General features: G+C 49.8%; 2 protein-coding genes across 5 annotated transcripts in view; one reads left to right on the top strand and one right to left on the bottom strand.

Moving 5' to 3' along the window:
- LOC126558897 (V-type proton ATPase subunit d) overlaps window positions 1-15,388 on the bottom strand; it is a 401,974-nt gene that overhangs the window by 212,532 nt on the left and 174,054 nt on the right. The gene's annotated exons all lie outside the window — the stretch shown is intronic.
- The window catches only part of LOC126562509 (uncharacterized), a 301,387-nt gene continuing 297,844 nt past the window's right edge, over window positions 11,846-15,388 (top strand). The window contains exons 1-2 of the mRNA XM_050219042.1: window positions 11,846-11,946; window positions 12,039-14,654. Coding sequence (XP_050074999.1) covers window positions 11,846-11,946; window positions 12,039-14,643 — 2,706 coding nt within the window. The 3' untranslated portion in view covers window positions 14,644-14,654. The remainder of the gene's footprint in view (window positions 11,947-12,038; window positions 14,655-15,388) is intronic.

Below are 15,388 nucleotides of genomic sequence, written 5' to 3'. Positions count from 1 at the left end.
TTTCCAATCGGTTACGGTGGTGAAAAACTCGAAATGTGCTAGATGCAAAGTGGGTGTTTTTTTTTTATTTCTGTAGAACAGAATTTAAGAATATTTCTAGCACTTTTCCCCATTCTAGTGTTTGATTAGAGAAGCGGAGAGAAGTTGAAGGGGCCCTAACTAGATCCGTCCAATGTGGCCACACTGCTAACAGACTAGCGAAACGAGAAGTGCAACAGTAGAGTAGTCGCCCGCAATAAGTTCGCATTCCAATAGTAGATAAAAATTTCGTGGGAGGAAGCCAGAAAAGTTTGGGAAGGATCCAGCCTTTAAGCCTGCCGTCCGGAAAATCGGCGGCAAGACGCCATGAGCGGCTGTCACCGATCGGCGATTTTGCGCTCGAATCTGCGTTGTGAGTGTCGCAGCCGAACCAGCTGTTCCTAAAAGGGGAGAGCGTACCTGCCCCAGTAACAACTACACCACCGGGCCGGGACGGCGCTCAACCGACGCGGACTTCCAACATCTGTCCGTTGCCAACTATCAATAGCTCCCTCGTCAGGTACACGCCGGGGGGAGTGGCAGTAGTAGCGATAGCAGCACGAACCGACCTACAACGAAGCAGCAGTTGGACGCCCTTTCCACTACGATCAAAGAAAACGGACCAGAAGGATTAGCACGATCAACAAGGGTTAGTAGCCATTCCTATCCTTTCGGTGTACCAAGCGGTCGCAACTACCTAAGGGCGAGCCATTATGCGTGGTTGTTCTGTTGTCAGCAATGCAGCTCACTGCACACCGAATTGCTCAACCCGGTCGGCAAGCTTGCGGGCGACGGAGAAAGTGGCTGCGTTTTTTAAGTGGGTTGGCGCAGAGGCGGAGTTCGCATGGAAGGTTTGCCGAGCAAGTTGCGGACGGATTATTTATTTTTCGTACCGTTCGACGCATATAGTCGAACCGAACAGCCATCCCGCGCACAAGCTGCTGCAGTGCAAGTGTGTTGCATAATCTGTTTTCTGTTTTATATTCTCTGCCGCTCGTCTCTCTAGGTCTTCGCGCCGCAGTTTTCTGGTTTCAGGTTGTTTTATTTTGCTTTTTTTTTTACTTTTATACGTCTTGGCCTGATGATGGTGAGGTTCCTTCGTCTTCGATCTGTTTTTTTTTTTCATTAACTATACTTCCAATCCTTTTCTCAGCTCTATATCTTTAAATTTTTGTATCAATTTTGTCTTTTATTTGTTGCTCTGTTTAACTCTTTTGCTCCCTTGTCGAGATCAGCTTTACATCTTTCCTCCTTGCGCTGCACTGTATTCTTTCGCTTTCGTTCGTTCGGATTGACTCCTTAATAGCTTACTTGGCCGTCTTTCATTTTCTTTCTCCACCTTTCTGTTTTGGATGTGTTTTGTTTTGCTTGTTGCTTTTCTTTCTTTCGTTCGTTTTGTTTTTTTTTTGCAGACCGCCTGTCAAAGTTTCCTTTTCATTGACCGAGCGGCACGAAAAATTATATCATCGCATGTTTACTCCCCACAATGCCCGTCCACCCACCCACTCAACCCATACACGCTGGAGGCGCACGGACGACGAGACGCAAAGGAGAAAGCACAAAACTCCAAACAGCGGAACGGTTGGAAAGGGTTTCGGTGCGCGTGCACTCGTGTGTGTGTGTGTGTGGGGGGGGGGATATAAGGGTGGCCCAATGGGGTAACAAGGGGGTTGGCGACCGAATGGAGCGGAAAATGAAACGGTTTATGCTGCCCACTTCGCATACGTTTCACTTTCGCTCTCGGTTCGAATGGTACGAGACGGCAAAAATTCGAAGTCGTCGGTAACGACGTAGGGACTCTAACCTCAAAAAAAAAAAGAAACCTTCAACGAAACCTCCGTAGAGAGCCTCGGTAGAGTCCGTCCATCGATCGGAATTATGATTCGAGGCTGATGTCTTCTGCGTGACCGTCGTATCCGCGCCACCCTTCGTCACAATCGTCGTCTGTGTCCTAAATCAATCTTTGTTTAGGCTCCACCCAACCAAACCAAAATAAAAAAAAAAGAAACCACCCTCTGCGCACGAGATTCTGACGGGTTCTGAAAAATGGAAAAGGGTAAGGGAGGCGGCTGTTGTTATTTTTTTTTTAATTTCCAATTCAAGCTGAACGTTTTCGTTTCGTTGCTGGAGCGGTAAATTATAGCGCTTGTGTGTGTGCGCGCGCGCGCATGCTTTAGGCCGCGCTTTCGCTCGATTTTGCGCGCACCCGTTGCAACAATGCCGCAACGGTGCAATATTGCATGTGGGGTTATGCTGCTTTTGCGGTGTGTGAACCACTGCATGGTTCTATAATTGCCGCAATCGGGCGGTTCTCTGCGGTTCACATTTCAAAACATTCGACCAATACACGAATATGCATGCACCCCTCCCCCCTCCCCCTCAACCGATGTTGCGCGTTGTTGAAGCGTGAAAAGTGTACCTTTAAATTCGAGCCACATCGCGCAGGGCTTCTCGAGCCCGCACCAGACGGATGAGAAAATTGGGATCAGAAATCAAGTTTGTATGGTGTTTGCACGCTTTTGAGCGGGTTAGTGCGCACTGCTCCCACCCCTCTAATGTGGATCGCAGAGGCCGTCCGGAGCAGTAGCGCTGGTCCGCTTATCTACAAGAGAAGTTACGAAAAAAAAAAAAACAAATACCGAGGCAGTTAATAAAACGTAGGACAATTTGCCCGGGCTCATTTGCAACGGTCGGCAACTTAGCAGTAGCAGCAGCAGCTGTTTACATTTGCCACTTGACGGCTGAGTCTGCCAAGCATTTGCTCAATAGGAAAAAAAATGAAAATACAAAATTGGGAGCTATAAAGTTTACGCAGCGGCATTTAGACTGGAGCGCACTGGAAGCGACGAACGCAAACGTGTTTTTTTTGTAGATAAGGAGGAAAACTCACCATCAGGTTTTATTCTAACGGTTCGGTTGGGTAAGTTGATGGAGTCGGTCGGTAAACGGAACATCTGCGATAGTAACACTATTGGAGTGCTTCGCATTGCATGTGTACAAACCTTTAGTGTCGGTAATCTCAATCGAGTGAGATTTCCACATCATGTCAGAATTATTTTCCACCTCTAAATCCCTCTCCTTGCGCCCCATCTCCAGAGATCTTCATATCTTCTCAGAATTATGAATATCCAACTCCTTCTGATGCCACCAGATACACCAGAAGTAGGCAAAGCTGTCACAGTGCTTCGTGTCGATCATCTGGATCGTTTTCCCGCAGTGAGGACTGACTATCCAACTATCGTGGTATCAACTAGGCTGGTGTGGCCTAGTAGGTCGTCAAGCCATGACGAAGAAATGTAGTGTCGAATTACGTATGTGCGACTTCTTTAAAAAATAATCAGACGTCGTGTCCAACTTTTTAGAGTCTCATCATTCTTTAGGAAAGAGCATCACATCTTTTCAGAACTGGGTGAGTCCAGTTATCCGATCCAATCTACAAACCCACCAGATAACAGATATATCAGAAGACGCATTCAACTTATAAAGTTCCATCGGTAATGCGGTTTTAGTGCTTCGTGCGTATGCACAAGATGTATCTTAAGTGTATTTCGTATGAGAGACTACTTCAAATCTTGTCAGAATGAGTTTCCAATTCAAACCCTCCCTTTTGAAATATAGCTAAGGTCGTGTCCAACGTTTTTAAAGCCTCATCTACAAAGCTACTGTAGTAGTTGTCGGGAAACCTAAGTATCTTAAGTAAATCTCGTATGAGAGAGCGCTCTCCGAAATTTTATCAGATTTAGTTTCCAAACTCAAATCCCTTACTGGGTACATACATTATCAGAAGTCGGGTCCAACGGTTTAAAAACCCACCTCCCCCGTTGTAACTTTGCAGGGTTTCGACGTAATTATATCACTGGGCAACTAGGTAGCAACACACACAGCTAGTAGTCACATCAAGAACAAACCTTTCCTCCGCCCAAACTCGTCGAACAGGTCGGGAACGGTTGAGGGGGATCGGCAAACTCACATCTGTGCAAGAGTGGCCCCGTTTAAGATACCGCTCGTACCCCTGGTCTGGCCAAGAAACGGCCCCTTTCGCTGTACAGCTGCTGTTGTCTAGCGGAGGGGCCCCCAACAATTGTGGGAAAAAGTGTCCCCGGTACGGCACCGCTGCAACTGCATTCCTCTTGCCGCAGACGCTCCCCCCCGCCCCCCTCCCCCTTTCGGCTTCTCTTACACCGTTACACACATACAAACACGTGGCGGGAGGGGCGGCCGCAACGGTATTGTTTGCCAACTGTCTTGATACTGCTCATGGTTCATAATGTCGTCTCCAGTACAGCATTCCAGCTCCCGAGTCTATGCTTCATGTCGCTGTTTTTTTTTTTAATATTCTTTTTTTTTGCTGCAAGGTGCGAACTGTTGGGGTGAGGCCCACCGGTTGCGTGGTGCATTGCGGACGGTGGCAGGGGCCACGAGCGGGGGCATTTGGCATTCACATTTAGCAACCATTCTCGCTCGAGGTTGCGAGGCTTAAACCTACTTGTTTGCCTGCCGGTGCCTTTAGCTTAAAGGGGGGTTTGGGTGTGTTCCATTTTACCCCATGTCGCTCTCTCTCTCTCTCTCTCTGTTGATCTCTCGCCTTCTTCTTAACCATTTTTTTTTTGCCTTCACATTCCACACCACACCAAGACGTGAATTTGCTCTCTTTTCCCGTATCGAAATGGTTCAGCACACGGCGCGTATCTACGCGGCGATCGCGAGGGTGAGTTTGGCCTTCTCGACGCCTTTACCGTGGCCGAAGGGACGCGACCGGTGAGTAAGGGGTGGTGTTAGTGCCCAACCCTATTTACCAAGCGCCGTACCATTCGTATCGCCGCGGTAACTAGCGAACCAGTTACCGGGCCCAAACAGCCACGAACGCTGGGCGCAAGGCACGCTGCTGCGGATGGCTGTGGTGATTGTTGCGGGCAGCTGGCATACTGGAGCAGTGCAGTTTCGTTTCGAACATGACAAGATGTCGTTGAAGCTGGGCGAGGGTTGAGTGTGGCGACCATTACACCTCGCTCGAACGTCACCGACCGCCCAGCTTCTTCACACCACACCCTTAGGGACTCGCGCATGTCGTGCTTCCGCACGCGTGGTGCGAAACGGCACCGCGAGCGAACTGGGTGGTGGCGCACGGCCGACCCCGACCAAGCTGGGTGGAAAAATACCGTTCCAAACCCCCCCCCCTCCCCCTCCCTCAAACCAGCTCGTTGTCCGTTTCCTTCCCCCCCCACCCCCTCCGCTGTGAGCGGTTTCCTTTCGGGGCGAAGAAAGAGATAGGACCTTGGCGGTGGTCGACGGCTACGGTTCCTTTCGAGGCCCAGGGCGCAGCACTGTCCCGGCTGTGCATTTATCTAGCTAGAACCGAACCCTTTAAGGTTACCGTTCACTCCCCATCCCCAAAAACGGTGAAAAGAATGCCAACGATTGGCAGGCCCCGAACAAGGGTCGTCGATTAAACGAAAGGGTGTGACGAAATAATTGGATCAAGTTGTCCTGCACGCCCCAATCGCACAGCAACCTACCTAGCTGTACAGAGTTTGGGTGTTGATGTCTTGTTGGTTGTTTTTTTTTTGGTCTTCGAATTGCTTTTGCAAATCGCGGATCACCAAAGTTAACACCCGAGAGAGAGAGAGAGACAGAGGGAAAGAGAGAATAGAAAAAAAGGCATTCACTTGTGTAGCCTTCGTACTGTAGGGTATGCGGTACGGATTACGCAAATTGGTAGACAAAATCTGCCAGCATCAGAAATATAAGGTTCTGTGTTGTGGCGGGAGTTTGGTTCGTTGTTAAGCCGTTAATAAACCGTAGCTGTAGTCGGTTGCATCGTTATCGTACAATCAGACTTTAATTGACGTTCGTTCACGTTGCAGCAATTGCTAGTCAGCTGAGAATACAGAAACATAGTAATAAGGCCTAGAATTGTAAGCAGAAAAAGATGTTGAAGTTAAGCAGAACGTCTCTAGGCTTAGGAGCTTATATTGCCTTTTTAGTAGCTAAACCTCCAAAAATCTTGTCTTGCCATTTATGACTTTGATGACTTGATGTTACTTGCTGTTGCTCTGATAGTCGATCCCGAGCGTACGAGGACGCGGTCTGGACGAGATTCGATCAGCTCCGTCGTTTATACTTCCAGCTTGAAGTAGTGGCTGAACAAGTTCTTGCTTGTCCTTCCAACCCTGCAGTCTGTTGTAATCGGACGATCAGTACAACAATTAAGTCAATTATCTTCTTTTAAACACTCAAAACTCTTCAAACCTTAAATGGCAATAGCTGGGAGGCTCTCCAATGTACCATATTTACATTGTCGCGACACGTTAACGATTGCTTCCCATCGCGACTTGTGGACGTCTTACCAAGCATCCGGGAATGCACACGCTCGGTTCTGTTCGATACGGATCTACAACCAACTGCCCCTAGCATCGTTCTAATGAAGTTCCCCGTTATGCATGTGGAGCGTGATACAACCATTCACAGCAATCAATTGCGAATCCGGTTTGAAGGCAACGACGGCACGCTAATAATACTACAAATCCTTCACTTCACAAGCACTCGGGCCGGTAGCGAATTGAGCAGGAAGCGAGCAACACGTTTGGCGACTGCGACAAGCGGGTCCTAAATCCGGCGTGTCACTCCAACTCCAGAATGGGATCTCGGTCCTGATCGCACGCGAGCAATGGTTCTTTGTAGTATGATGATAGAAGGGGCAGCAAAAAAAAAAACCTCCAACCAAACACCACAAACACGGAAGCTCATTGAACCACAGCCACTCTCCCTTCCATACTCTTGAGACGTTTAGCTTGAACACAATTTAATAGCAATCGCAGGATGTTACAGGTATATTCGATTCGATTCGACGTCATTTCGGTAAGGTTTTTTCTCTACCTCGGTGAACCTATGTTGGAACGTCCTCGTCCGAGGGCGATCGAAGAATCGAAATGCTAAGCGTAACGGGGATTGGTTACCCGTAGGCGGTAATCATAATGCTTTGAGCTGAACTCGGTCCGTCTGTAAGCCTCAGGCTATAAGATGCATGTTGTGCGCGGTTGGTCTTTTTTTTTTGTTGTTGCTGTTGCTTTTTTCGCACGCCAATCACTGACAGGTCGATCAGTGAGCGTCTCTTCCGAGAGCGAATTAATGATCACGGTACGGTTCGGATGATTTCCTTGTCAAGGTTAGACACGAACGGCACTTCCTGTACGGTTTGCCGTTATGAATTGGACTTGGTCGCCTCTCGGCGATCAGGATTCTTGCTTTGCGGACGTACTGATGTTAGATTTGTGCTGTAATTGTTCATTTTATCTGCTCGGTCTATAAAGAGTATGGTTTTTGGAGATATTCTGAATCAGTGACGGGTTCAACGGTACGCAAACTGAGCCTCCAATCCCCGTTTAGATCCTCCGAGGAGTCAGTATACCCGCTACTATTGCTTCATATTGGCATAACGATCTTCTAGGTTACGCTGGTCTTCGAATCAAAATGGCTTACTGTCTTAGAAGATTTCGCATGGCGAACGACCCGGACGGGGTTGAAATCTAGTCTAGTAAGCCATTCGATGCCAGGTGTGTCCTAGTAAGTCGTTAATAATTCTCAAAATTCCAAAATACTCGTGCAGCTGTTGATCTGATACTCATCTCGCTCAACATAGAGTTGCTTGGAGATAGCTCGAAGCATATTGCAATGGCGTCAGCATAACCATTGCTTCCCGTACTCTAGTCCTCTTCACTTTAAGAGTTAATAAGCAATCCCTTCTGCAATTAACAGCTACTTAAAGACTTGTTAAAGCTAGCCTGACCCCGCTCGACCGGATGCAGACTAACGTGTGACACTAACGCAACGCTTGCATGGGAGAGCGCGAATGGAACGGACGCATCTTCCGCTAGGGGAGGGGAGGGGGAGGGGAGGGGGGGGGGTGGACAAACAACAATTTCCCATCACCAGCAACTCCCAAGAAACGGCGTTGCGAAAATGAAGTTAGCCCTCCCCCCCCGCGCTCTTCCTGCGCCCTCTTGCGTACCCTTGTTCCTTCCCATTTCACCCTCCCTAGCAGGTGTCACGATCAAATCGTTATGCCGCGCCCCGTCTCCAAAAAAGCTGATCGGACCGCAGCTAAACCGATTGCGGTCAAGGTGAGATCGCGCGCGCGTTTGGATGCCGTTACCCTGGCTAGCTACGGTCTAATGACGCAGATCGGCGATAGTGTATCGGGTTGTCTCCAAAAGTGTTGGTGCGTGCAGCTAGAGAGGAGAAAAATAAGAAAAAAAAAACAAAAAAAAACATAAAGTGTGGGGTGTTGCACACAAGACTACTCTGACTACTGACCGAATCCAATTTTTTGCGCTTAAAACAAATGGCGAGTTGGTTAAAAAGCGGGAAGATTAGGATGTGTATGTGCGTGTGATCGAATAACCGAAGTTCGAAGCGAAAACGAGACTGAGAAATTGGTATGCGGCGGAAAGATGTAAGCGGATGACGCTAATATCGTCGTGAAACTTGTTTGATATTAAATAACACTTTATTACCGAAAAATGAACGTGTAGTGGCCGTTTGCTGTTACACGGCTCGCAGCATCTGGAATTTCAATTTCGCTGGTGCAGTGCCAGCGGTGTAACGGTGGCTGGTGGTAATCTTGCCGTAATATGTTGTCGCTGTTTTCGCTGACGACGCGGGAGGACTGATGCAAGCGACATATCGCTTGGAATGCAAGCCAGCCATTTGGGGCTGAACGATGCGGTGGAGAGATACATTTCACACTCGCTTGCATTTGACAGTTTTGTAGCGCTAATGAACGATCGGCACATCACTATCTGGAGGGTTTCCGAACATGTGATTCGTCGGTTCCACTCCACTTCACTGGCTGCCCCCATGCCGCACGCGGCTAATACATAAATCTGCCCCGATGATTGGAATTTCATAGCGAAACGAGCCATTTCATTAAATAAAATGTGGCGCGAATTTCGAACGTAAGCTCGCGAGTCTGGCACACACACACACACACACGCCATTCGATTGTCTGGGTGAAGCTTAAATTAATTCCTAATTAAACTTACTAGCTTCTGTTGCTGCACGCTGCCGCTCGTCCCCGAAAATTGATTCCGAGCTTCAGCCGCCTCCAGGTCGCGCTCCGTTATGTCGTCGATGGGGCAGATGGGTTATGGAATGTGTGTGTGTGTGCTTTCTCGCACGTTACTTTTTTTCCTCCATTTCACCGTAACCGCTTTGGACGGCTATTGCTCTAAATTGCTCATTGGAGGGTGGGAAGGGTTGGGGGGGGGGGAGCAAGCTTACCGCTTGCGCGCATCCATAACACCTTCTCGACTTTTTACATCTTGTTGAGCACAGATACGATACGCGCAAATTCAGACAAAAATTTCGTTCAATCTTCCTTCCCCCCCCCCCCCCCCCAACCCAACATACGAAACCTCCGGTGGGAACAAAAAATGCATTTCGCGCCGTCAATGGGGTGAAAGAAAGATGGCGGACGCCATTTTATGCGCGGAAAGGCAAGGGGAACACGTGTATGTGTGTGTGTGTGTATGGTGGTAGGTCGTGAGCCTTTGGGGTGAGTTCCCGAACCGGAGATCGGCTGCCTGTGATCGGCAGCCCCGGTTCGATTATATGATGCAAACGCTGACGTAAGGATCGCGCATCAACCATTTGCATAACATCCGAGCGAACCCAAACTGCCGTATATGCATGCATGTGTGTGTGTGTGTATGTGAACGTTGTTTTAGTTTTCGGTAGAGGGCTTCAGACGCGAAGTTACGCGTAGAGTTAAGAGCACCTGATGAAGCCACAACCGAATTTTATCTTCCATCACAGATCGGCACACCGATATGTGTTAGTGTGCTGTTGGGGGGGGGGGGGGGGGTTGTACCGCTGCCTCTATACGAAAGGGTTGCTCTGCAATTGTGCAACACGGTGTTATCATCTGGCTGATAGCAGTGTGCAAAAATCTTAGCCAAAAAAAAAATGGCGTCCCTCCCTATAGCTAGTGAGATGCATTGCCTAGAATTGTTCGTGGATGGTTTCTCAAAATGGCGCACGTATCTTGTAGATCCATTAGCGGGCGAAACCATTTCGCAACATGATCGGACGGTTCGATTTCTGAACCTGATTGAAAGATTGATGATACGTTTCGATCTGGAAAGCCTGGAGGCTACCTCATAGCTTACTGGTTGCCAGATAGATAACCGGTTACTTGAGCTTAAGGTTAAGTTTGCGGAACGAAACATGAGCAACACGTTGGGCTCGAAAAAAAATAGTTGCAATTTTAAAGATCGCCATTAAGTGAGGAAACGCGTGTAGGACATCTGATTTCAATTTCTAACGCCCGTTCACCCCCCCGGGTTCGGGGTCAACCTTCACCAGCCGTTGTCTGTCACCGTTGCGAGGGGTCAGATTGCGACATCTCCGGTCCCGGGGGCGCGCATCGTCTTCATAAATAACGACAGGGCACGGATACGATGGTGACAGCGCAGAGCAAAGGCGTGCAGCTCCGAGCAGTTCTGCCATGGCCCACGGAATCTGCAATCGGCAGATTAATCTATCACGTTTCGTCCTTTTCTTTCTCTTGCCTTTTTTTACTGTGCTCAACGGACCTGAACCACCAAACAAACAAACAAACAAACAAACGAATGACAACGCGCTAACATCGCCAGACCGGAAAGCCCTCAAGCCAAAGTTGGAAAACCAGTTCCAACATCTTCGCACATCAACAGAAGAAGAGTGTAAAAGCATCGGAGGGCGGGAGGGTACTCACAATCCATCAAATGTTGCTCATCTTCACCTCAAGCGTGATGTTTGCCGGAGACAGGAAGCCGAGCTATTTGACGACTGCGCAATGATGGGGTTATGCAAAAAAAAAAAAACGGAAAAAAGACAAATGAGGCTCCGTTTAGCCGGCGGGTGCGCTTACGTTCCCCTAATCAGGTTGAGCTTTATTGCTGTTTTGATTTGTTTTGCGTTGATTGTTCGGCACCGTGAAGATTTACGTTACACACATCATCCATCCTTCTCTGGAGTAGGTCTCTTGAGTTTGTGTGTTTGTTGATTGCACAGAACGGCATACCGACCCTCTGGGTTGTAGTACAGATATTGTCGATCATCGAAAATTGATGAAAAGGACTCAAAAGATTGGAGGTAGGTTGCATCATAATCCACCGACGATGAGTTTGGATTACTGACAGTTGATTCATCCAATATCGTCATATGTCTTGAGGAATTGTTTCCACCAGCGTCCATCTGCGTCATAATGATTCCGATCGATGGAAGATCCCATAGGAAAGTCCAATTCACATTGCTGTACTGTATGCACAATTGACGGCATCCACAACTTGGAAACTCTCTCTCTCTCTCTCTCTCTCTCTGAAGAATCAAAGAATAAAATCAGATTAACTTAAATCGCGGACTTACCGAAGACAGCTAAAGTTAGCTACAGTTGTTTGGATACTCAACTGTGTTCCATCGTCCAAGAATGATAGGAGCGTTTCGGGAACCAATATCTTCCAAAGGTGGGGTTGGCATAGAGCAGCAATAATGTATCAATCGTTTCGAAATTCCCAAATTTCCGAATTCTCTCGGTCAATTTTGACAATCTCTTCGGCATACCTAAGGTCATAGCAAAGTAAACAGAATATAGTTCGAAGCTGTCTTGCTGCGTAACTATCATCGTCGTTAGTAGCCTAGAAAAAACGAAAATTGTAGTGAAATAATGTTCAGAGCGGTCCGGTGGTGAGGCGACAGAGGCGTCAGTCTGTACAAGGCTGAACCAGGGTTCAAATCGTTAAGCCAGTCAAATAACGTTGTTTTGCCTTCATCTTTTCTCCTCTCGTAGATGCCTTGTAGCAGGGTTCCCTTTCTGCTGGTCTGCTCACTGTATCTGATCATCTACTTTCACGCCGCCAATGGCTCGGTTTTGGCAGGAGCAGTTGATCGGTAAGTAGTGATGTGTATTCTATTTTGTCCAAGCATTCCTCCTTTAGTCCATGTTCTAATGGTTTTCATTGTTCTTCTACTGGGTTCTACAATAACAGCGGGAACAGACAGCATCGGGCAATGCGGCGATTAGACGGTGGGCTGGAACAGGTAGAGGATCGCACAAACGCTATAGATCAACCGCTGGATCAAGCACTCCAGCTTAAATACTACGATGTGGTTGCGGTTGACCTGGTCCACAGCCTTCCGTCGCAGTCTGACTCGGACTCGATTTCCCTGGTAGCAGCTGGAGCTGGTGAAGGTCCAACGAATGATCAGGGCTCCGAATCACAGCCATCGCCATCGGCAACACCGACCGCCACAAGCGGCAAGAGTGAATCGGCGAAAACGCTCGCGGATCAGGTAGCGGAAGGCAAGTACGGTCTAATTCATCGCGAGTTGTTCCAGCGTCGACCGCAGCGACTCGGCGTCCTCAACTATCGCCGTAACGAGGAGGTCCCGCTGGACGATGAGCGCAACTACGGTGGGTTGCGTCCGGACGAGATCTGGCTGGCCGAGGATCATCTACTCGTACTGAAGGGTGGCTCGATCAGCTTCGGCAGCAATCGGTCCGGGGCGGGCGATGGTGCCAGTGCGTGGCAACCGATCGACGACTACCGGGCCCCGGATCGGCAGGTCCAGATACCGGCGAATCCGGCCGTTCCGCCACCCTTTCCCGTGCAGCTCCGCGAGAACGGACCAATTGAGTTTATCCGTGGTCGTCAGGTGCCGGCATTTAATCCGTTTACTAACGAGTCGGCGTTCCTCTTCACCAACAAAGCGTTCCCGGTCATTCGGCCGGAAGATTTCGGTGGGCAAAATATACTTGCCGGGCCAGCGGCGAACAATGCTACTGGCCAGCACCACACCGGACTCCAGTATCCGCCCCCGGTCAACCCGCCGCCCGTTAGTGACAATCGGACGTACTCGAATCCCTTCCTGAAGCTGCCACCGCCGGGACCACCGTTCGGGCCACCGATCGGCGTTGGTATTGGTGGTTCGCTAGACGATGTGCGCAACCGTACCGGTCCATTCCCGATTCCGCCGGGTGACGAGGATGATCCGTCGCTGTACTATCCACCACCGTACACGTTCGAGTACCGTGGCAACTACACGAACCCGGTACCGCCTGGACCACTAGTGCCAGGGATTATTTTGCCGCCGCCTCCGAATTTCTTCATCTTAAAACCGAACAGCACGAACAATGCGACGGCAGGACACGTGGCCGAACGTCCGAAGGTGACCAAACCACCGAAACACTACGTCAGTGTGCGGCCACACCACACAACCACAACAACTGTGCCACCACCGTCGGCCAACAGTGTGACACCGCCGAAGATTGTGCCGTCGCGCGTCGAAATACAGAAGGCTGTGCTGAAGACGTTCGTGCCAGTGCTGGAGGTGTACGGTGTACCGCCGAAAACATCATCAAAGCCCGCATCGAAACGGCCCCGCCCGAAACCTACCTTACCACCACCGACGGCAAGTACCGTTGCCGCGACAACGCCACTACTAACACCGTCGACGAAGTTGCACAAAATTCCACAAGAAACAACGGCCCAACGGCAACCCGCACCGCCTGCACATCCTATCTACGCCGAGTACTTCGACATTCGTACCTCGACCGCTAGTCCGGCGGGATGGAATGACGTTGGGTCGTCACCGGTGACGCCACATCTGCCCCGCACGTACCTACCAGTCGTGGGCAAAACACGTCCAGAACCGGCACGACCTCTGCCGCCACCAACCTCACCCGACTACCTGTCCGGAACGTACGGCTACAGCCCGATCGAGCAATTCCATCGTGAGGTTCAAACCATTCGCCAAACGCTGCAGATCTACGAGAAGGCCAACAAGCTTACCAAAGCTGGCCGAACGTCCAAAGCGCACCAGACCGGACAGTCGCTTACCAACCTGTCGCTCGCGTTCGACGGCAACGTGTACCGTACCCTGTTCCCGGAGGAAGTTGTTGCGCCGCAATCGATCCATGTCGGCGGATTGCCGACCTACCAGCAACCATCCTACAAACCACAGTACGACCCGGCACCTCCTAATTACGTTTACCGATCGGCAGCGAATAGTGTCGTATCGCCTAACCTGCAAACCGGCTACTACGTTACCACCACCGATTACGGGCGGCATACGACAGGCTTCGGCGATCATCAACCACAGTACTACCACCAGCCGTCCGCCCTCGCACACCACGCACATCCACCGCCACCGCCAGCGCAACCGGACCTCTCGTACATTGCGCCCGTCATCCTCAACAATGGTGCGAGCGGGTATAACAGGCGTCCCGAATTCGATCCAAGCGCACCGGGCACCACCACCAAATCCTACCTCATCCTGGACCATCGGCTGCCGGGCGCTACCCGTCTGCGGCCGGACCGTCAACGGCAACCGCTCGGCGATATTCCCTACCTGTATCGCACCAACACCGGACAGCAGCAGGGCGTCGAGCAGGGAGCTCCGGTACGGAATCGATATCTCGAGAGCGATATTCTCGTCAACTACAAGCATCCACTGCCGGTGCTGAACCCGGACAGTGAGTTTCTGCCCTACCACCACCGGTTGAAGGTGCGCAAGCGGCAGAATGTAAGGGGCGCCGGCGAGCAGAAACCACGCTATCTTGGTCAACCGCTCTACAACCATCGGTAAGAGCCGTCACCGTGTTCTGGAGCATGTTCGGAGTCGAATTCATTCTCCTCAATTGTGGTCGTTCGTTTCACACTGTGCAGATCGATGTTCCGCGTGTATGAGGCTCTGCAAAAGTCCTCACACTTTGAACAGCAAACACCTAGTACAAGGGGAAATCCAGATAGGTCAAGAGCGAGTTGCACAGTGACAGGGAGGAGGTTCTTAAACAGTTAACGAGAGGAAGAGGATGGGAGTAAGGGGGGGGGGGGGATGGGTTAGGATGCGCTAAAAAGACGTCTTCCGAACTAGCTACTGCTGCATAAATGGGGCTTCGAGTTTTTGTTTTTTTGTTTTGTATATAGCGGAGATATAATGGTTTCGTATGTAGAAATTGATAGTTTTGAAGGGAACAACGAAATTGCATCCAATCGCTGGATTAGGGACCGTTCGTCAATGGTGACGCGTTGGTAAGGCAAACGAGCTAGAAAATACTCACTTGTAATTATTGTTTGTATGTAATATCGTGCGCTTTTATATAATGTTGCGGTGGCGATCTTCTGTAGGGTGGATATCCAGGGATATCCTTTCCCCGTACGTGGTATGGGTTTGCAGGTTAGAGTCTTTACGCCCGAAGACTGTGAGCAAGCTCAAAAGTTAAACTATCACACAACAGCAAGTTAATATCCAAATGCCACCCCCCCACGTGGGCGAGAGTAGCCCAATGCAGAAGATAGCCCTTGCACCTCGAGATACACAGATACAAGTG

The sequence above is a fragment of the Anopheles maculipalpis genome, chromosome X, assembly GCF_943734695.1.
Source record: "Anopheles maculipalpis chromosome X, idAnoMacuDA_375_x, whole genome shotgun sequence".
NCBI classification, from domain to species: Eukaryota; Metazoa; Arthropoda; class Insecta; order Diptera; family Culicidae; genus Anopheles; species Anopheles maculipalpis.
This window is presented reverse-complemented; position numbering and strand designations above follow the sequence as displayed.